Source organism: Ailuropoda melanoleuca, chromosome 7 (genome assembly GCF_002007445.2).
Source record: "Ailuropoda melanoleuca isolate Jingjing chromosome 7, ASM200744v2, whole genome shotgun sequence".
Classification (NCBI taxonomy): domain Eukaryota; kingdom Metazoa; phylum Chordata; class Mammalia; order Carnivora; family Ursidae; genus Ailuropoda; species Ailuropoda melanoleuca.
Window position 1 is genome coordinate 129,511,451 of NC_048224.1, and position 22,302 is coordinate 129,533,752.

The window sequence follows — 22,302 nt, forward strand, 5'->3', positions numbered from 1 at the left end:
CAGGTCTCCAGGCCTGACCTGCAGGCCCCGTCAGCTGTGTGCCTGGGGGCAACCTTCTTGCCCCAGAGAGCACCTCCTGCCCCATTTCGCCCGCCTTCAGGGGTGGGGGCCACGGGCGCCATGACAATGTGGGCCTGCTTCCTAAACCGTTCAATAGTGTGTGGAATAGTCTTCATGTATTATGATACTAATAATAGTCTATCATCTGATTTTGAAAATGAATACTAAAGATTCTGACGTATATAATTTCCCGTGACTGCCCTGGCTGACCTTAGTCAAGAAACACTCCCATGAACCTAGGAACCTGTCCATCTGTGCGCGTGCCTCCGAATCTCCTGTCCTTCTCTCCTCTTAAAAAAGTTTTATTTTAAAATGGTGAACTTCAGGGTGCCTGGGTGACTCCATCAGTTGGGTGTATGACTCTTGATTTCAGCTCAGGTCTTGATCTCAGGGTCGTGAGTTCAAGCCGCACGTTGGGCTCCACCCTGGGCGAGGAGCCTACTTTAAAAATAAATAAATAAAACGAAACAGTGTACTTCACCAGAGAGTCTTCTCCATTTGTCTCCTTCCTTCCCCTCTTCGGATTCATCCTTAAAGATCAATCTCTTGAGACATGTTTGGACACCTGCTGACCCTGTCTCCTCAGCCTGCTGACGTCTGGCTTCCGTCCTCCCTGGCCAGTGTTTGCCAAATGTGAGGCCCCTCCTTAGGCTGCTAGTCACTTCCTCCTTGTTCCCTCACCTCCCTCGGCTTTTGTAACATCGCCCTGGGTTTCCTGCCACTTCTCAGTCTCTCCTGTGGATTTCTCAGCTGCTCCCCTCCCCCACTGTGGGTGTTCCTCATGGGGCTTTGCTAGGCCTCTGTATGAACCCGCCTCCGTATTTCCCGCATTTTGCGCATTGGCGTCCAGGTCCTTGCTGAGCTGGAGGGACCGCCCCTCCCAGGGTTAACCAATTCCTGCTGATGATAAAAACTTGCTCAGGAATGCACTTTTCAAATGCAAACCAACTAGTCCAGAGCCCGCCTTTATCGCGGCGGTACATCCTCCTGCCCTGATCACGCCAGGACTCTGGAACAGGCCCCGGGAGCCGGCTCCTGGACCCCAGAGCCCAGTGAGAAGCTTCAAGCTAGCCTGGCCCAAGTCTGCTTACTGTGCCTTGCCTTTCCTGTGGGAACCCCAGGGGAGGCTCCTGCCGCGTTTGCCGTCGCTCCCTCTGCTGACCCACCTGGTGCTTCTGGGTGTGGGGTGCCCCCTCTTCTTGGGAACTATAAGCAACTAACTTTTCAATGGCAAGCGTCTCCTGGTCTGGTAGCCCCACCCAGCCTGAATAATATAATAAAGCCGACACTGTACAACAGGCTCCCTCAACCTTCTCTGGGAACGTAGTCTCTGGGAATGTCCTCCCTCCCAAATCGGTACCCTCCCCCTAAATCTCTCTCCTTGGCTTCAGGCCTCATATGTCCTGCTTCGTACTGGACACCTTCATGCCTGCCCACCTTCTCCCACCCCCAAACTACATCTTATCCCATATTTGCTATCGGGAATGACCCTGCCATCAATCCAGTCTTCCAACCCCAACCCTGGGAGCCCTCCCAGACCGCCTCCCCAGGCTCTTCTCCCATAGTCTATAGCAGTCTCCACGTGACACTGAACACACGCTCCTGTCATTGTCGGACCGCCATGTGTGTCACACACTGTGAGATTTACGGGCTGTGTCTCCATTTCTCCCCCCTGCGTCCCCAGAGCCTAGATAACGCTTGATACGTGTACGAATTGACGAAGAGTAGTGGCCCAGAGACAAAATTGAGAATTCCTACAGAAGTGGGGTGTCCCCAGCCTGCCCTTTCCACAAGGGCTCTCCATCGTCTCTCTGAGCCGCCTCCCACGGTTGGGACAACCATCCCTCGTGGATTCAGCTGCTGGGTGTTTACTGGGTGCCGCAGAGCTAGGCAATTCGAAGAAGGATGAGCCACAGACAGGTTAGCTGTGAAAGAAACAGGGACCAGGGCACAACGGCAAAGAGTGCAATGGCCCGAGCAGCTACAGCCTCGCATATTTATTGGCGATAAGCAATCAAAGACAATCAAGGGTAATCAAAGGGATTCTCTTCATCTGTAGCACATCGTGGGTGAATGAGCGCAGTCCTTCGAAGTTCATGATTCCTCAGGAAGTCTTCAGTGACTAGTAGTGCAGCACGGTGAAGGTCACAGAGTCAACAATGTGACATTAAGCAAGCGAAGCCTATTCTTAAACATGTTTCTATGGACCCCGGCGCTACGGTCAGGAGCAATCAGGTTTCGGACGGGGCGGCTTCTGCACTAAGCAGGCCAGGCGCTCCCTGCCGCTCTTCTGAGCCGGTTTCGGGGAGGGCGGCATTCCACCCTGAGCAAGCCGGGCGTTCCCAACTGCTGGTGCTCTGACGTCCACGCTAAAGCCCGCGGGCCTCACAAAGATGTTTTCTATTATATCCTTAGCATAAGCTCTCAGCCAGGGGCCGCTGCAACTGGGACTGGATTTCTGGCAAAGTTTCTAGCTCTTTACCCCTTCTGTGCAACCTCCCAAAAGGAATAATATCAGGCATTAGCAAACACACAGAAGGTTCCTCGTTTTCCCTAGGATAGACCACCTCCCACTGCCTATCCCATTGCTGGGCTACAAACACGTGCCAGACTTCTTGGACTCAAAGAATGTGGGCCAAGAAATGTGGTGTCGACCTTTGGCATTAGAAAAAACAAGACTTTCAAGATTTTTTTCAAAGGATTGATCGATTGATTGATTTGAGGGAGAGAGTGTAAAGGGCAGGGAGGGGCAGAAGGAGAAAGAGAGAAACAACCCCGAGATCATCACCGGAGCTGAAATTGAGAGTCAGAGGCTTAACCGACAGATCCACCCAGGCGCCCCAAGACTTTCAAGATTTCAACAATTACAGAGGAACCAGGATCTCCACGTCATGAGGGATTCATGTGGCCTGAGGTGTGATCTGACCCGTGAGCCGCAAGGTTGGGGTCTGTGAGGGTGACACGGCCCGGCCCTGGACCTGCTGTCCGCAAGCCTCACACGCCAGAGGAACTTCTCAGTCTCTGGGCCTGTCCCTACGCAGTCACTTGGTGAAGTGAGAAAGAAAACTGTAGTGAAAGCTGGACAGTGGCTGACTTGTGGTGTGCAGCAATGCCAAGGAAATGTGATTCTCAGTGAAAATGTGCTTTCTGGAGAAAGCCGAGAGCCCGTAGGAACATTTGAGTGTCTACCAGCTTGATTTCTGAAACTCTCGGCTCTTCCCCCTTAAAATGTCAAGGGATTAGGATTCCTAGAAGTCGTCATGAAACCCTCCACCCGTGGGAGAATCCCCTGCACACCTCTGCTGGTTGGACACCCTTTGATCACCCCCAGGGAATGGGTCTCGGGGACTTCATCACAAAGCCCTGACCTACAGGGCTGCCCTGGGCCCCATAGCGTCCTCTGGACTGATCTCCCACAGGAAGGGTGAGGACACCCTTCGAAGGGATCACTCTGAGGCTTCTGTTGTGACGTGGGATTGTTTCGATAGGGTCCAGGAAATAAACCATCACTGTTAAACTTCTTTTTAACCAACTAGGGTTTAAAACAGACCGACCCCCTCTTATCCCTTCCTCTAAGCCTCACCTTCACAGTGGGGCTCTGAGGCAGTGTAGGGGTTCAGATCTGGGGAGAGTTGAGGGATGGAGTGGGACACAGAAGACTCTGGAAACAGGGGTGTCCAAAATGGGTGGGTGATATAGGTTGAATTTTGTCCGCCCCCACAAGATAGGATGAAGTCCCAAATCCCAGTACCTGTGAACGTGACTGTAATTGAAAACAGGTTCTTTACAGGTGTGATTAAATTAAGACAGGGTCATTAAGGTGGGCCTAATTCAAGATGGCTGGTGAAAAGAAGAAGATGCCATGTGAAGACAGAGACACACCCGAAACGCCACGTGAACGTGGAGGCAGAGATCAGGGGATGCTTTAGAAGCTAAGGAACCCCAAAGATCGCCAGCAAACCCCCAGCAGTGGGGGAGGGGCTGGAACAGAGTCTCCCTCGTGGCTCCAGAAGGATCCAGCCCTATCAACACCTTGCTTTTGGACTTTTAGCCTCTAGAAATGTGCAAAGATAAGTTTCTGTTTTAATCCACCCAATTGATGGTCCTTTGTAACCGTGGGTAAGAGAGAAGCTGCCCACAGTCTCCTGGGGGGACAGAGGTTCTCACACTGGAGCAAGCAACAGGATTGCCCAGAGGCCTTGTTCAAACAAGGGTGCTGGGCCCCTGCCGCAGAGGGGTTGGTTCAGCAGGTCTGGGGTGGGGCCCGAGAATATGCATTCCTTTTTTTTTTTAAAGATTTATTTCTTTATTTGAGAGAGAGAGTGCGTGTGTGCATGAACTGGTTGGGGATCGGGGAGGCAGAGGGAGAGGAAGAAGCAGTCTCCCCACTGAGCCCCGCCTGACTTGGGGCTTGATCTCATGACCCTGAGATCATGACTGGAGCCGAAATCGAGAGTCAGACACAACTGACTGAGTCACCCGGGTGCCCCGAGAACATACATTTCTAATAATTCTCGAGGTGCTGCTTGTCCAGAGACCACACTTGGAGAACCACTGCCCTAGGGGCTAGGATGTGGCTTGGGCTTTGGAACCTTCTAGTCCCAGTAAAAATGAGATGTATATCCCCACGACATGAGTTGGGCTGGTCCTCTTAGAAAACTTCAGTGACCACAGTCCGTTTTCATTTTAAATCATTCCTTTAGTTTTGAAGGACTGACACATGTGTTGATTCATGGACCTCCCCCCATGCAACAGTAACCCCGTGTGACACGCACTACAGTCCCAGTGGTTATAGACAGGAACTTGAGGCTCAGGCGTGGCTGTGAGTCCTCAGCAGGACACCTTTCCCTCCTGGCTCCCTGAGCTCAGGATTCCACACTCGAAGTCTAGCCTTGGAGCGTCCCTGGCAAGTTCAGCCCTCAGAACCCAGATGTCCCTCTTTGTAAATCACACTCATCAGCACCACGTCTGAAAAGCAAGCCACCCCTGTCCATCTGTGGCTGGTGTTGCAAACCGAAGGTGATGCTCCGCTCGGTTCCGTCTCCCCCCGCCCCCCTCCATGTTGTCGCTTCCGCCCCGATCTCACAATCCTGGTCTTCTTTCCTGATTCTGTTTTATTCCCAAATGCCCTCCGTATGTGACCTGTCCTTCCTGCTCCCATGGGCTCTAGCAAACCCACCGACCAGCTTTGGAGCTGAGACGCCTGGAGTGCAGGGTGGACAGGTTATGAGAAGCGCTGGAGAGAATGGGAAGAAGGATTTGTAATGTCTGGAGTCAGACAGGTCTGCGCAGCCCTGTGTGCCTGGCACTTCTCCAAGGAGGAGGCCTTCCAGCTACCAAGTTGCTCTGGTCGCACCTCACCACCCTGCTGGCTGGCCAGGCCCCCTCCTGCCACAGCCATGCCCTTTGATAAGTGCTGGGTTCGTGCACAGGTGACTGGGGGAGGTGGGCTCTGCAGAAGTGAGCCTCCCAACCCCCTGCCATCACTCCCTCTCTGGCCCCCACCTCGAGGTTTGGAACTGGGGTGCATCCCCAGTGTTTTCTGACCTTTGCAGGAAAACCTTGGCGTTTTTGTAAATGTTAACTTTAAGCTTCTACAGACTTTGTCTTGGAGGGAAGGGTCTTTTGCCCTTTACAACATTTTTGCCTCCCCAAACTTGAAACCTGGTTCTTTTGGTCTTTTCTGCCTTTACTAGGCAAATTCTCTTTTTCCAGAAAGAAACAGCACAAACCCCTTCAGAGGCCGGGGAGCTCCCGTAGTATTTACTGTGATACGTTGGAAGTGCTTTGTCGTGACGCTAGCAAGCTCAAGCTTCGGGGCCCCTCACCATCCAAGACTCTGCACCTAATTTTGTCTTTATACTCTTCTTTTTCTTCAAGAACCCACCCCTCAAGTTACTCTACGCCTCAGACCTCCAATCCTGGACCCCTCACTGGAGATACAGTCTTAAAGCCCATGACTCATCAGACCTCATTCCCTTCCAAGGGCGCTAAGGCTCCAGGCTGGTTGATAACTTGGCGCTTCTGAGGAAGCTCTTCCCTGGCAGGAGGAGGACGCAGACGCCCCGAGTTTTAAAATGCTGAGGAGCCATCTCCTGTACCGTGTTAACGCGAAGACATAAGTGATGGGGTCAATGCCAGTTCACGTTCATGAGGGGCACAGTGAGCTGAAGGGACAGCCTGAAAGCCCCCTGCTCCGGGCAGGACGGCGGGCGGAGCGTCTCTCTCGGCATGATCCGGCTGATGTTGAGGTGGTAGGGGCTGAAGCAGACCACCACTGCCACCACGGCCACCAGGGCCACCAGGGTGAGCAGGCAGGCTCTCCGGGCTGTCCTGCACAGTTTCAAGGTGATCTTCCGGTAACAAAATAGTATGATCCCCACCGGCCCACAGAAGCTTAGAGCACAGGCCGCCAGGACCCCGAGGGGCAGCCTGAGGATTCCCTCGACGCTGTCATACTCCATGCAGGTCAGCGTGCCCGCCACCCACTTGGTCGTGGGGATGAATTGCAGGGGCGCCGTCTGCGGCAGGGCCAAGGCCCAGGGAGCCACACAGACGAGCCGCGCCCGGCTGGCCTTGCGGAGCCGTGGGCACTGGTGGGCGCGGACCACAGCCAGGTGGCGGTCCGGGCTCACACACGCCCTGAGGTAGACCCCCCCATAGGGGTTCACATAGAGGAGCAGCACCGTCAGCCTGCAGAGTCCGTCACCGAGAGGCCAGCTGTAGTCCAGCACATAAAAGGTGACCCTTCCAGGCAGGGCCAGGGTGAGCAGGAGGTCGGGCACCGCCGGGCGGGCCCGGGGGACCCCTGTTGAGTTGATCTTCTTGCCCTGTGACAGGCCAGGCACAAGGCGAGGACATTTCCCAGGGCGCCGAAGACCAAAAGGGGCTGGATAGAACAGAGAGGGTCACGCTGACTGCCCGGGGCAGGGGGTGAGGAAGGCAGGAGCTGGCACCGTAAAGGAGTCTGCTTGGGTCAGCCATGCTGGAGGCCGTGTCACTGAGGTTCTTGGGGACACACACACACAAAAGAAAATGTAATATTGCCTCTGTACTAATACTAATGTGCTGAAGCAACATACACATGAAAAAGGTCTCTCTTCTTGAGCAGACTTTTCGCTGAAGTGTAACTTGCTATTCCAGGTACTATTGCTGGGTAACAAATTACCCCCCCAAAATGCAGCAGCTGAAAACACACTGTATTATGTTCACATGCAGGTTTTGACTGGAACGCAGTAGGAATGGCTTTTCTCTGCTCCTTGGTGTGGGGAGCCTCCGCTGGGAAAGGTCAGCAGCTGGCAGAGGCTAGGACCATCTGGGGGGACCTCACTCAGATGAGTGGCAATTGCGGCTGGCTTTTGGCTGGAACCTCATCCAGGGGTGTCAACGAAAGAACCCACACTTGGGCTCCTCGTGAGTCTTCCTCACAGCCTAACCGCCCGGACGTAACTTGGTTTCTTTCCCAGCAGCTCCAAGGCTTGAAAGGAAAGTGTTACCTACCAGACACTTAGGTAGAAGTTCTGTCATTTTCTGTGTTCTGACACTTTCCTATGGTGGGGCTTGCGGACCCTGCTGGGCTGCCTCTTCCTGGGTCAGATGAGTCCTTCTGTGCGCTTTTCAAACGCAAACCAACCAATCTAGGGTCCCACCCCAGCTGCCTCCTTTATGGGGCTCTCAGGCTCAGGGCCGCTCTGCACCTGCCCACCTGCCCTAGTCACCCGCAGAGCCAGGTGCCGGGCAACACGGGGCAGCCCCGGTGTCCCAGAGCCACCTGAGAAGATTCAAAGTAACCCGTCGTAAGTCTGCCTTCCCTGTCTCACGTGGTTTTTTTCCTACAGAAACCACAGTGACAGTTCTTGCCCTCCTTCTGCCTCCCTCTGTCTCCGGACTGACCCTGGTACTCCCCCCCGCCCCCCCCGTGTGGCCCCTGTGATGTGGCCTGCCCCCTTCGCTCTGGATCTATGAGGAACAAGCTACATTTATCGATGGCAATCACCTCCCAAACTGTCGGCCTCGGTGCACCTTTGGAATACGCTGTACTCCAAAACACCTTTTCTGACCTGGCCTCATCCCTTCCATCACCTCCCATCAGTTACAAGTGAGTCACGAGCCCACCCAGAATCAAGAGAAAGGGACACAGCTCCCGCCTCTCGAGAGGAGGACCGTCAAAGAATGTGCACCATTTAAAAATCCCAACACATACATGCAAAAGTGTGCAAAAATCATAAAAGTACAGCTTGACAATTTTCACGAAGTGAACACATCCACGGGATAAGCACCCAGATTGGGAAACACATCTCCCCAGCCCCCAGAAGTTTGCCTTCGTGCCCTCCCACCTCTATCTCCCCTCCAGTGTAACCACTGTCCTAACTTCTAAAATCACAACTCAGTTGTGTCTGCTTCCAAAGGTTTTTTTTGACAGAGAGGGAGAGACGGAGAGAGAGACAGAGATAGCACAAGCAGGGGGGAGGAATGGAGGGAGAAGCAGGCTCCCCACTGAGCAGGGAGCCCGACGCGGGGCTTGATTCCATGATTCTGGGATCATGACCCAAGCCAAAGGCAGACGCTCAACAGACGGAGCCACCCAGGTGCCCCCTGCTCCTGAACTTTAAACCAATGAAATCACACACTACAGATATGTGTATTCTTACATGTATGGCCTTTTGGGGTCAACGTTAGCTGGTGGGATTCACCCATATTGTTGAGCGTAGTTGCCGCCGCTCTGCTCTCGTTGCTCTAAGATAGTCCCTTGTATGAACGCACCACCGCCTGCTTAATCCATCCACTCTCTTCAGTCTGGGGACATCATATAAAATTCCCCTCTGCCTGTTCTTTCAAACGTCTTTAGCGAAACGCATACCTACGTTCTGCAGAGTACGTACTAAGGAGTATAGAGCTGGTGAGTCACGGTCCCGCGCATGGTTACTTTTAGCAGGGCTTGGCAAATAGTTGTCAAAGTCGCTGCTCTTCATACTCCCAGAAGTGTATGGGAGTTCCCGCGGCCCCCATACCCTCCAACAGTTGCCATGGGCAGCCTTTATCAGGCTAGCCATTTTGGTGGGTACGTAGGGGTATCTTCTTGTGGTTTTAATTAGCATTTCCCTCATGACGACTGATGTGGAACACCCTCTCAGTTGTTTCCCGGCCATTTTATATCTTCCTTATGAGGTGCCTATATGAATATTTTGTCCCTTTTTCTATCGGATTGTCTGTCAAAAGTGTTAATGATTTCCTATTTCCAATTCATCTTCCCCGATCTGCTGAGCCTTGCCTTTGTTGTGCACACACCCATTCCTATCTGCATTCTGATCATCCTTTAACTTTTAATTTCCACACTGTGACTGTAAGGAGAAGGGCTGGGGCAGGTCTCCCCAAAGCCCCCCACACAGCAGGTGGGGCCTGAGGGATCGTGCCCACAGTGCACACGTGAACACGAAGCTTGCAGAGGGCATGTAGTTTGCCCGAGGACCACAGTAGCTCGTGGAACCAGGATCAGAGACCTGGGTGGAGAATGCTAGGTGGGCATCTGTGGTCAGATGCAGTGTTGAAGGGCACCAGCTCCGTGAGCCCCCGAATCTCACTTGAGCCAGTTCACAGCTGTCCCCTCCTTTATCAGTTTGGGGCTGGCTGGCAGGGAGCCTGCTGTAGATTGTGCCTCATTTTACGCCAGGCAAGGAAAGCTCCATCCAGTCCCTGCACATGGAGAAGGGGCCTCCATTCGAATGGAAAGTAGGAGAAGTCAGGCTGAAAGGTAGAGAGAGGAGCACGGAGAAGCCCTCTGACCCTCACAAGCCTGGCTGGCTGGATTGCAAGAGGACAGCAGATAGAAAGATGGGTGATATAGGCTCCCTAAAAAAATGAATTAAAACATATTTCTCATTTTATCAAGAAATTCCCAAGTGCTATGCCACCTTTTGGTTATATTCAGAAGACGCAAAAGAATCAAGTTTCTATTACTTGAACATTATCCTCTGGTTGGAAAGATAAGGCATGCAGGTGAAAAACTAAAAAAAGAAGCCATTACTAGCGTTCTTTAGACTTTTCTTTCTACCGTTTGACTGGATAAATCACCGGTACAATCATACCCACGCAATTCCCCTTCTACTTTGTTCTGTGTTGTTCTTTCTTTTTACAAATTGGACTCAGGAAAGAGCTGTTTTTTCAGCACTCAAGCCTTAGGTGCATAAAAAGAGGTGTGCCTCTTGGATCACACTGGAGAAGCCACCTCTGCCAAGGTTTGGGTTTGAGGGCAGAGCCTCACCTATTCACACCTCTAGTCCCTGAGCTGCTTCCAGGGAAGAGAGGGGAACATGCAGGTACAAGTATAAGGAACGCGCAGGAAGGGTCTCTGCAGCACGTGGCCCAGCTCAAGAGTTACGCATGGACTTTATAGAGAAAGAAGCCGCTCCCTTCATGCCTCCCGCTCCTCCTGGGGCTCTGGCTAGAGTCCATCGGAAGCCCTTGACTCGGATTCTCTGAGCCCAGAGATTTAAATCTTCCCGGCGACTTTGAAAAAACAGCCCCGAAGATGGCCTCCCGCCTGCCCTTCGAGAGGTAGCCCGTGCCTGAGCTTGCACACCTGCGCCTGCACCTGCGCTCCGAGCCTCCGAACCTGCGCCTGCGCTCTGAAGCCCTGCAGACGAAGGGGGAGGGCGCTCCTCCTATCCTCCTGCCCCCTGGCCCTGCATTCTCTGTCTCTCGCTCTCTCACCCTCATGCACGCGCAGGCGCACACACTCGCGCTCACTCTCTTGCACACGCACACGTGTTCACTCACACAAACTAATGCACTTACATCTCTCGCTCCCATGCTCTCAGTCTCTCACACACACGCTCTGTCACACTCACGCACACCGCGGGGAGGCATGACCCGGGCAACCCCGGGAGTGGGCAGGCAAAGGCTGTGCCCCCAGGAATCGCTGCCCTTTGCAGGAAGAACCTCCAAGGAGGAAACGGAGCCCAACACTCTCCAGGAGTCTTGCCGGCACCACTCCGCAAGGCAGGCTCTTCTTTCCTTTGTTCCTTCCGTTCCCTCCCTGAACAATTCAGTCATCAGGCCAGGCTGGGCGAGGCGGGGGCTGTGGGGAGGGGGCCGCTGTGTGCCCCCAGCGCGTGCAAGAGTCTGAGCAGGGCAAGGGGAGCCATCTCAAGGGGCCAGTTTCACTGAGGAGAGTCCCAGCCACAGGTCGACTCACCATCGAAAAGCACCTTTTCCAGTCAAAGAACTGCTCTTGGATGCATTTGGAACATGTGTGTCCCTTTCCCAGTTGGTTTAGGACTTACAGGGTGCAGGGAAGGGACTGGCTCCTGCAGAGTCCCCCTCCCATGGCAACTATCTCCGCTTCCTGATATTCCCAGCCTCTTCCCCAGGGCACATCAACACAGGCCTGGGGGCTCACCCTGCACCTGCTGGCTTCCTAGCTGAGGGTACCCACTTCCCTCCCCTTTGAGGCCCCATAAGTGCCACCTCCTCCCGGAAACCTCCCAGCCTCTGCAGAATTCACAAACCCCTCCTCCCCCTCCCCCGGTGCTTCCAGAGCATTCGATGGTACCCTTCTCACAGTGACTGACATTCCTCAGTTAGACCTCCGCAACTCCAGGACCCGCAGGCCCCCGTGGGCCTCTGCTAGTCTTCTTCCTTATTGTGGTATTTGCACAAAACAAGTGCTCTGGACACTGGGTCCTGCTGGAGGCCCTGTGGTCTCCCTTCCTAGGGGCACCCCAGGGAAGTCACATCCATGCCCCCAGGAGGGGAGGGCGGGTGCTGTCACTGCTGTAAATCTAAGGAGATCAGACCCAAAGTAGGAGCCATCAAAAGAGGGGCATGCTGTCAGGCCCTAACCCCTTGGACCTACCTGCCTGCCCTCCCTGCTGGTCGGTCCTGCCCCCTTGCTTTCTGATTTTGATGCAAACCTCAGCATGAACTCCTCGGCCCCACAAGTGGGCACTAGCTAACCATCGCCAGACTGGTGCAGACTCTGTGCTCCATGGACTTTGGCCCACACCTGCCCAAAGGTGTGCTCCTTGGCCCCTCTCTGTGCCTGTCATCCTCACTCATGGGTTCTCCCCCACAGGCACAAAGCACGCACCCTACTCCCCCCAACCCCACCCTATCCGCTCTTAGGAAATGACCTAATTCTGTTCATTTGTACCCTAATATGAAGTTATTAACGTATTTCCCTCTCACAAGTGTACTTGCCTTTCGAGATTCACCAAGCGGTGATTGTCAAGTGCAAGGTGTACCCCTGTTAAGGGATTATCGATTAGCACAACCATGTAGAGAAGCGTTATCAAAAGGGCTTCCAAAGGGTTACTCCCGTGTCTGACCCAGTGGAGGCAGCTCAGTCTTATCAGTGGCTTGAAGGTGATGCTGGCCTTCGTTCCTTCTGGCCTGAGCTGCCCTTCTGTTCAGATGAGAAATAACAGGGTTCCCACTGGTGAGCTGGGGTCCAGAGGGATGCTGGACCCGTTGACCACAGAGCAGGAAGAGCTGGAAAGGAGCAGCTACAATCCAAGCCCCTCTCTCAGAGCCCAGCACCTTTCTCGTGCCCTGGGAAGACTCACCTCTGATCAACTTACCTTCTTGCCAAGGGCAGTGCGCAGGGAGCCCAGCAGGGCTTTGCCCAGGGGCCCGCTGCCTTCCCAACAGCCCGGAGGTGCGCTCTCCTCTCGGCAGAGTTGAATCAGATCACCACACTAGACTCCACGCTCCAGCTCCCCGTCAGCCAGCCCTGCTGAAAAAGAAGAAAGGAAAAAACAAAACCCAAGGCTATCAGCCAAGGTGATCTCCCTGCACAGCTCAGCCACAAGGCTCCCTGCTGAGCTACTGAGAAGGGGGCGGGGGGGGGGGCGGTTGTTGGCAGAGAGTGGCTCTGGGAAGCCAGTTTCTTTTCTGTGCCCCCCACGGGCTGGGATTTAAGCCGTGTATGTGACTGTCAAGCCACCAGAGTCAGGAAGTTCAAAAGCAGCCTCCATTCTCCCTCCTGACTGGGAGCAGATGAGCAAGGAAAAGCAAGAAGGGCCGCCTGGGGACCCCAACACTCTCAGGCTCCATGTCGGAAAGTGGAGGGGAGCCGTGGCCTTGTCGGGACTTCCTGGGTCTTGTGATCCTGGCAAGATGCTGCAAGGGGGCCTGAAAGCCGAATGTGCAGCCCTCCCAGGGGCAGCGGCCACCAGGATGTTCCCCAGGGGCACCCCTCTTTCCTTCCTCCCATTTCCAGAGAACGGTTTTCCTCACCACACAGCTGTCTAATAAATGAGGCATCAAACCTATGGCGTGATTGCAACCGTGCCTCACTCCTAAGGTGTCCCCACAGGGACATCAGTGTGTGCATTGTGCTAGGCTTTCCCTGAACGGCCTGTGAAGCCCCCTCCGTCAGCAGCCGGCTCTCCAGCCCAGCCTGAGGCGTTCGCTCCCAGATCCCTGAGGCTCCGGCATGACCTTCCATGTACCTCGGTGTCCCCCAGCCTAAAATGTGGGTCAACACACTTCCCAACCTGACCTCCTACTGACAAAGGCCATGAGACCCAGTTTTTCCCGTTTGTAGACTGGGCCCCAAAACACATCCCCACATCTTCTGATCTGTCAGAGGGAGCTTACGTAAAGGAGCCCTATCTTACCAGAAACTTCCACCAGAAACTTCCTCCCACCACCCCCAGAAGGAAGAGCTAATGCAGTTTCCAGAGTTCCTGACTTACACGCAGATCACGAACCCTAGGAGAACCTTCCTCCGTGTCGTCAAGACATTTAGGATTCTCCTATTAGAAGGACCTAGAAAACCCAAGAAAGGAAAGACAGTACAGAACACCCCCACGCTGTGCCCGGGCAGGATTCATTCAGTAAGCCTGTGCTGAGGGCCAGCTTGGAGCAGGCATGGGGCGCTGAGCTCCAGCAGGAGCAGGGGACCAAAACCACGTCCTCCACCCTCCCGGGCTGAGCAGCTGGGCCCTGCCAATTAACCTCACAAAAGACAGACTCACAGAGGAGGCCTACACATTTTATCTGATGTCATAACTGTACCCAGCATGGGAACCTTCATCGGACACTAACCAGGACCCAAAGAAGGGGTTAGGCCTGAGTTTACGTAGCATTTTCACGAACAGTGATGGATTGTGGAGACTGACAAGACAGAGGAAGGGGGGTGGGGGGAAATGCATAGAGAAACAATGGAAGATAAGGCCTGTTCAGGGAGTTCGGAGCCCTCTCTGTGGGCTGCAGGCAAGGAGCAGATCTCTCCCTGGTATGGAGAGAGAAACCCTTTTATAAACGGAAATTTATGTCCATTGCAGACAGAGGAGGGGAGGGCAGAGAACATTTTTCTTCTGTTTCTTCTATTTCTTAACTGCCTTCGACCCTAAGGAATCCTGCCACAGAGGCATCACTGAAGGGCGCATTCTGGGCCTCGGTGTGGGCACGGGAAGCAGGCAAGTGTGCGGTGGGCCCCCACAGGGCCGCTACAAACACGTGGGCCAACCGCCCCGCCTGCCCTTGGCCTGGAATCTGGCTGATCTCTGATGAAGTAAGCCCCTCTCCTGCTTGTCTGTGGGGGGTGAGCGGCAGCCCCCAGGCCCCCCCCTTTCTGCACCCCATCCTGTGCTTATCGCCAGCACGGTACGCTGGCTTTCCCGTGGTCTTTGGGCTGTTCTCCAGGGCTTTCTGGTGGAGGCGTGTTCCAGGTCGTCCTGCACCGGCTCTGTCATCCAAATGGGCTGCTAGAGTGGAAGGTTCCAGAGACATTATCCAGTCCATGGGGGCCAGAGCTCAGGGGGTCTGTGAGACCAGATGGGAAAAGAGCGACAGCTCTATTTTCACCAGTTCTGACTGTAACACGGCACAGCCATTACATCCATGGGCAGCAGGCCACAGGGGTGTGGAGCGCACCCATGACCACGTCACTGATCGAAATCATGGATCTTTCCACAGCCCATTACCGATCAATCAGGTACCTCAAAATATGTTGTATGCTCATCATTACTTCAAAATTATAGTCTATATCAGTTAATAAAGACTTATCTGTGGGGTCCCTGGCTGGCTTAGTTGGCAGAGCGTGTGACCCTCGATCTTGGGGTTGTGAGTTTGAGCCCCATGTTGTGTGTAGAGATTACTTCCAAAAAAAAAAAAATCTTTTTTTTTTAAAAAAAGGATCATATGTAACATTTTGTCCAAAATCTATTTTTTAGCACTTTGTTAACTGTATTTTGAGTTGTTTATTGTAATCTTTTATATTTTATTTTATGCATTTAAAACCGTTACTTGGAAAAGGGTCTTTGGGCTTCACCTGAGGGGTCCATGGCACAAGGGAGAACCATCAATCTAGTGTAACATTTTTGTCTTCCAAATGGGGAAACTGAGGCACCAGATTTTTTTTTCCCCCCAAAGCCTCCCAGCTTATGCATCGAGACAGGGCCTGAACTCCTGGTTCCTCTTTGGGCCTCCCCTCACAACACACAGCCCTTTATTCCCTACACCCTACTTCCTCTCAGCACCAAACACAGGATGACTCAGGAGATATTGTTCCCCAAAGGCTGGGATCTGGACCTAAAGTGTGGCTCCCTGACTCGCTGACTGTCCCGATTCCTTCTCCTGGTGGCTCAATGAGCTTCTTTCCTGGTCTAGGGGACATTTGTCATGTCCCATGTGGCTCTGAATAGAGACCACAGCTTCTCTGCTCACTCAGGCCCAGGAAACCCATAGCAATAACAGTAGATAACGGCACCCTTAACTGAAGATCTACTCTCTGTCAGCCACTCTTAACCATATATAATGCCTCGCTTTCTCCACGAAGAGGCATTATTATCCCCATTTTATACTTGAGGAAAAGGAGGGTCAGAGAAATTAAGTGATTTGTCCAAGGCCACACCGCCAATTGCATCAAAGATCTAGGTGTTTCTGGCAGGTTCCATTACAAGGAGGTTGCCACTGGGGCTGGAGGTAGGGAGGTGGCCAAGCGATAGTGTCGCCCAGATCTGAAGGATGCAAAGAGTTGGTGTCGCTATTCCTGGGTCTGGTGGAGCCCCTGCAGCCTTGGCTAGTGATGTCTGAACCTGGGGACCATCCCAGGGATGAGTACCCTTCAAGCAGCTTCTCCGAGCACTGATTTCTGACACAATCTGCACCTGCCCAAGCAAAGCAGAGATGGCACCCCTATCTCATCTCTGTGGTTTGCACATCTGTGCTCCGGGCGCAAGCAGAGAGGTACAGCGTGGGTTAGTTCCGGGTACAGCCGCCGTGGGAGGGCGCGGCTGAGCTGCTGGCTGGGGTCGGGGGTGTCGTCTGTAACGCCAATGCCTTTTTTTCCTGTTTTCTCTTCTTTTTATCCATATAATTATTGATCCCACTTCTGGGCACTTAAATAACATATTCACTCACTTATAGGGGTTCAGGACAGACACCCCCCCAGAATATACTACGTGATGCTGAACTTCCAGAACTAGCCAGGGACCCAACCACCACCAAACCCTTCCTTCTGGGATGGCAGGCAGATAAGCAGGCAGGCAAGACATCTGTGGAGAGACAGGTGCCGCAGGGAGTGAGTTCTGGGCACTAAGAGGACACTCAGGAAGAGGTTTTTCCCAGTCCTGAGGAGTCAGGGAGGTTCCCCAGAGATAATAACCATGAGGATGAGAAACAATTTGCAAACATATCCCCCCACTAAAGCAGAGGGTAAGAGAGCAGTGACTCATGCACTGGGTCTTTGGGTCATTCCCACTCGTATTTCACTGATGCACACAGGTCCCCTGGCCACACCTCTCTTCTAGAGGAAAGGGAGGTGGAATCCCGCTGTGTGCTGGGGAGAAACTCCAGGAAACCAAAGTCAACCACACCACTAACTGTGTCTGTCTCACCAGCCAGGTCTCATGTGTCCAGCTGTCTCCTGGGTACATTGGGATCAGACTGCTCTGTTGAACCCCTTAGACCCACTGTCCCTCCTGGACTGGCCCGTCTCCATGAGGCACACCCCCAAGGCCATTCTGCAAACCTCCTTCCCGCTCCCTCCACCAGCCATCCGCCCCAAGTCTCCTCCAGGACAGGTTCAAGGCAGTCACTGTAGCCTGGCCTCACCACCCCTCTCCAGGAAGGCAGACACAGCCTCTCATTTCCCAGTCTAGGCTCTCAATCCTGACACTCAATCCACTCAACGGTCTCCATCCCACTGTCAGACTAAGTTGGCTAAAATGCACAGTGGCCCTATTATTTGTTTGTTTTAAGTAAGCTCTATGTCCAGCATGGGGCTTGAACTCATGACCCTGAGATCAAGAGTCTCACGCTTTACCAACTGAGCCAGCCAGGCGCCCCTGCCCTACTTTTCTGTAGAACACAATCCTAATTCCATGACCTGGCGTTTGCGACTCTCTCTGCTGGAATGCATTTTCCCTCTCCCGCACGTCCTCGTAACTCTGCTTAATTGCTCCTGGTTCTAGACAGCTCTGGCACCATCTCCTCCAGGCCGTCCACTGTGACTGCCCTCACGCCCCCACCTAACATAGACACTCCTCTTGTGACGGCCCCTGGAACCCCATCCATCACTACGTTAGTGTGCACAGTAAATGTCTACCATCTGTCAGATTGTGAGCCGTTGAGGTGAGGGATGAGCCCTCCTGTGTCTTGGTCCCTCTAGGGTCCGACACAGGGCCAGACCTGGAAAAGTTGCTTGATAAGTGATGACGGTACACTGGAGTCTCGGTGTGGCACCGCTGCCACAGCTCCTCCTGGCTTGTCTTCTCACCTCGTCCAAAGCCTTCTCCCTGCAAGGATTCATGAGTATCTACTCTGTACCCTGAGCCAGCCACGGGGGACAGGAATGCTGCGGAGTCCAAGACACATGCACACCAAGGGAGCTCTGAGTTTGAGTGGGAAGTGGAGTTACTGGCCGGTCGCTGAGAGCCGCGCAGTGCAGGACATGCGGATGACGGCCTGGAATGAAGAGCCACCCCTTCTGTCTTCCTTTGCCTCACAGAGTCACCAGACGGAGGACCTCGACAGATGCTCCTGTCCAATCCTCCCACATTCCAGATGTGGAAGAGAGACCCAGGGAAGTGATGCGGGTCATCCGCAGTCACACAGGGAGCGACCGGCGACACTGAAGCCTAGACCAGTCTGTGGCTTCCCAAACAGATGCTCTTCAAGAAAGAGAATGTACGGGCACCCCCCACTCCACACAACACCCACCAGGAATGCGAGCAGACCTTCAGTTCATTAGACATCACTGTGTTTTCTCTTCCCCATGCTCTTTCTTCAAGTGGTCACAATTTCATGGAGTTCTCTCTTTTTTCTCTCTTTCAGTCCATAGTTGTTATTGAAACACCTTTATGCTCCAGGCACTCATAGTTGAAGATTCGAGAGAAAAACCCACTTGCTTCTCATACGGTAGGGACGAGGCTCACGTGCGCCTGCACGGTAACCAAGAATGCAAGGGAAATGCCAAATGGGTGGTTCAGGCAAGGAAGACAGTTTGCAAAAACTTCACGGGAAAATGCCCCAAGGAGAAATTTAGTCAGAAAAGCAACTCCGGGGAGATCCCTGGGCTCCACTCAATTCCCAACCCCAACCCACCCCTGCCTGCGGCTGGACGGTGCTGTCTGACTCCGTTGATGAGCTTATTAGCTGAAAAAGCTCAGAAACAACTAAATGAGATTAAAACCTGTAATCACTGTGTTAGGCTTTCTCCCAGACCCACGCTCTTCCAGGAGGTTGGGGATGTCCTTCCCCGGGACCTGTACGGCGCCCAAGGGCGTCACCAAGAATCTGTGCCTGCGTGGATGAACTCATGCACTCCTCTTTCTAGTTTTCCTATCTCAGACCTTGAGCCTGGAAGGACTACCTCCTGAATCATCCATTGTTCTCTTACTAAGCTTTTCTATGGAAATGTAACAGGCTGGGCGCCTGGATGGCTCAGTCGGTTAAGCGTCTGCCTGCGGCTCAGGTCATGATCCCAGGGTCTTGGAATCGAGCCCCTGCTCAGCAGGGAGTCTGCTTCTCCCTCTCCCTGTACGGTTCCCCCTGCTTGTGCTCTCTCTCTGTGTCAAATAAATAAATAAATAAAACCTTTTAAAAAATGAAATATAACATACTTGCAGAAAAGGGCACAAATCACAAACTCAACGAATTTTCCATACAGCAAACACACCCACGTGCTAGCAACGAGATCAAAGACCTGAATATTCTATGTGGCCCAGAAGCTCCTTCCGGTCACTACCTCCCGAGGTGAGCACTGCGCCCTAGATTCATTTTGCCTGGTTTTGAACTTTATATAAATAGAATCGCACGCTATGTGCGCTTTCAACGCCTTTTTCTCAACGTGATTTTGGTTTGCTTCTTCCATGTTGCTGATAGTGGCAGCTCACTCTTGGTGATTGCTGTATACATTCCTTTGGATGTACCGTGTGCTTATCTATTCATTTTCCTGTTGATGAACATTTGCTCTGTGTCCAGGCTGAGCCCATTGCAACCAGTGGTGCTATGAGCACTCTTGGGCACATCTTTTGGTGAACGTACGCGCTGATTTCCAGTCGTAATTGCCCATCGCAGGATTGCTGGGCCATGGGGTTTGTGTGTGTAGCATTAGTCCCTACCACCCTTTTTCCATATTAAAAGAGAAAAAAGAGAGCGAGAGAGACAAAAATTTAAATTATCCAAATACAATTTAAACTCAACATTGTGTGAAAGAGAAACTTTTCCTCCACGATTGCACAATGAGATTTTTAAAATAGTCTTCAGACGAGAAGTAGGTAGCATATAGTGCCGTATTTTTCATTCTGTTGAAATCCACAAAGGGTTTAAAGATTTTTTTTTATTGTGATGAAACACACGTAACAAATTTACCATTTTAACTATTTATAGTGGGTTTTGAAATCGTTTTAGTGGCTCATGATCAGAATTTTTTAAAAAAGGCAAAGGAATAGAAAAGCACGTAGACAAGAAAACGCACCATGGGAAGCATAAATAATATTTTGTGGAACTTTTGTTACAGTTGTGTGTGCTCTGGGTCCAAACTACAAAACACAGGTTTCATTTAACTCTTAATTTACAGAGTGGAAAAATCAGAGACGGAGGTGATATTTGTAAACAGCTTGAACGAGACCGTGACATCTTGGTTTCCGATTCCGTGCATTTTCTGGTTCTCATCTTAGCTTTCAACATGGTTGTTGTTGACCTCGGCCAAAATGCGGCCACATCCAGACGGCCTCCTACGTTACTGGTGAGGAAGGACCTCCCATTCCCTGCCCCTGGAGTTGCTCCCCAGCGAATTGCAGACCAACCACCAGCACCTCCTGAACCCATTCAAACCCTGGGGTGCCCATTTGACCTTGTCTGCTACAGGGTCAACCAGGAACACTACAAACCTAGAAACTTAAAAGAAGAGGAGGGAAAAGACCTGTGGTTTGACATTTTTCAGAATTTTTTTCTTGTGTGTTTGTGTGTGTTAAGGGCACTTTTCAAGTGAGGAGCTCTGGAGAGGAAGCGCCATAAATAGAAGGGGCGGGGTGGGGGGAGAGGTGGGGGAGGAGGAAGTGTGCTCAGAACACCTGCTTGTCTCCACATCCAGGCCCCTGGTGGGGCTTTTCGGGAGGCCCTTCCCACACCCCAGCCCTGCCTCCTCTTTAGCTCATCAAAACCAGAGCTGGTGTCAAGGGCCCTGGCCTGGTCTCTACGGCCCAGTTCCAGCCAGAACCCAGCCCAAGTCCAGCCAAGACAGCCCTGAGGAGGAAGGGGACCCGTCCCACCCTGGGCCTGAGTTCCTAGGGTCATTCGGTTCCAAAGGCCTCCCACGGCATTAGCCCCTCATCAGTTAGCCGCGTCATGACAATTAGGTTGTGTCTCACCCTAGTAAAAACTCAGCAACACCTTCCCAGTATCTTACAGTAACACCTTGCCTGCTCCCCTTGACAGCAGACTGGTGCTCTTCGACCAGGTGGGCCAGCAGGAGGGAAGGGGAGCGGGAGCAGGGCCTGCGCGGCAGCCACTTTCTAATGAGGGTGTTCCCTCCCTTGGGGGCTGGCTTTGATGCCAGGAGGTAAAAGTCCAAGGACATTGTTGGGGGAGGGGCCAGACTCCTCTTTCTAACCCCCCACCCACTCACTGACCACCATCACACTGTCCAGTCCTCCCGTGTACAAAGCCACCTCCGCTCTCCCTACTTCTCACATGGAGCTGCTCTTGCCTTTCAAGCCTTCCCCTCAGGAGCACGTTGGTTGGTCAAGTGGGCTTCAAGGACTCCTCTAAGTTAGAACCCCTGCTGTGTGATGGGCCCTTTCTTCAAACACCTTAACGTGTTTTGAGTCAAGTTTTGATTTGTTAGGGGCACCTGGGTGGCTCAGTTGTTAAGCGTCTGCCTTTGGCTCAGGGCGTGATCCTGGCATTCTGGGATCGAGTCCCACATCGGGCTCCTCCGCTGGGAGCCTGCTTCTTCCTCTCCCACTCCCCCTGCTTGTGTTCCCTCTCTCGCTGGCTGTCTCTCTCTGTCAAATAAATAAATAAAATCTTTTTAAAAAAGTTTTGATTTTTGTTATGATTAGATTAAATCTCTCTTCCCCAGTAAACCCAACTCTGAAGACAGATCCAAGTTCCTTTTGCTCACTGTTGTAGGCCCACATTCCAGCATAGGTCTGCTAGAGATGGTGCCCAGTACATGGTGAGTGGGAGGAGTAAATTTAAGAGTGGTGCAGCCATCACCCAATCCAATTCTAGAATATCCCCATCACCCCAGAAAGATCCCTTGTGTCTATTTGGGATTACTCCTCATGCCACCCACAGCCAGCCAACCTCTAATCTTCTCTCTTTAGAAATAGATGTGATTTTTCTGGATGTTTCTTACAGATAATATCATATGGTATGTGGCCTTTGGCATCTGGCTTCCTTTCACTGAGCATAATGTTTTTGAGGTTTGCGTTGTAGCATACATGTATCAGTGGTTTGTTTCTTTTTATTGCTGAATAGTATTCCTGGGTCTCTGTCTCTTACCAATGAAAGGGAAAGCTATTTTCAGTAATGCAGAAACCATTCCTTTCTTCAAGAACCCAACTGCAGGGAGATGGGCCAGGGTAAGACTTCGGTGCCTGGGAGATGGGAAACGTCCCATCATGACCTCGGAGACGTGGAAAGCATACACTGGGTGGAAAAGAGGCAAAAAGATCTCAAGGGGAGAGAGTGATAAGCGGAAACCAGGGAGGGCAAAGGCCAAAAAAATCTCTTCAAATACCGAATGCTTAAGTGCCAGAGTGCACTTTAGGAGGGCTCTAATGG

The 22,302-nt window shown here is 52.5% G+C and overlaps 1 protein-coding gene and 1 non-coding gene across 2 annotated transcripts; both read right to left on the bottom strand.

Moving 5' to 3' along the window:
* Positions 1 to 6,191: 6,191 nt before the first annotated feature.
* On the bottom strand, positions 6,192 to 9,032 carry LOC109488948 (G-protein coupled receptor 183-like). Its single transcript, XM_019794815.1, has 2 exons — positions 8,925 to 9,032; positions 6,192 to 6,890 (listed from the first exon to the last, which is right to left on the bottom strand). The coding sequence occupies exons 1-2, from the start codon at positions 9,030 to 9,032 to the stop codon at positions 6,192 to 6,194; spliced, it is 807 nt and encodes a 268-aa protein (XP_019650374.1).
* An 8,245-nt stretch (positions 9,033 to 17,277) lies between these two features.
* Positions 17,278 to 17,350, bottom strand: TRNAK-CUU. Its single transcript has one exon. It is a non-coding gene; the product is annotated as a tRNA-Lys (tRNA).
* Between the last annotated feature and the right edge of the window lie 4,952 nt (positions 17,351 to 22,302).

Bases quoted from the DNA above. Each gene is read 5' to 3' on its own strand.
- LOC109488948 (XM_019794815.1), bottom strand. From the start codon at position 9,032: ATGAAGAGCAGCGACTTTGACAACTATTTGCCAAGCCCTGCTAAAAGT. The intron at 6,891-8,924 runs GTAGGTATGCGT...GGCCTGTCACAG, and splicing joins TAGTACGTACTCTGCAGAAC to GGCAAGAAGATCAACTCAAC.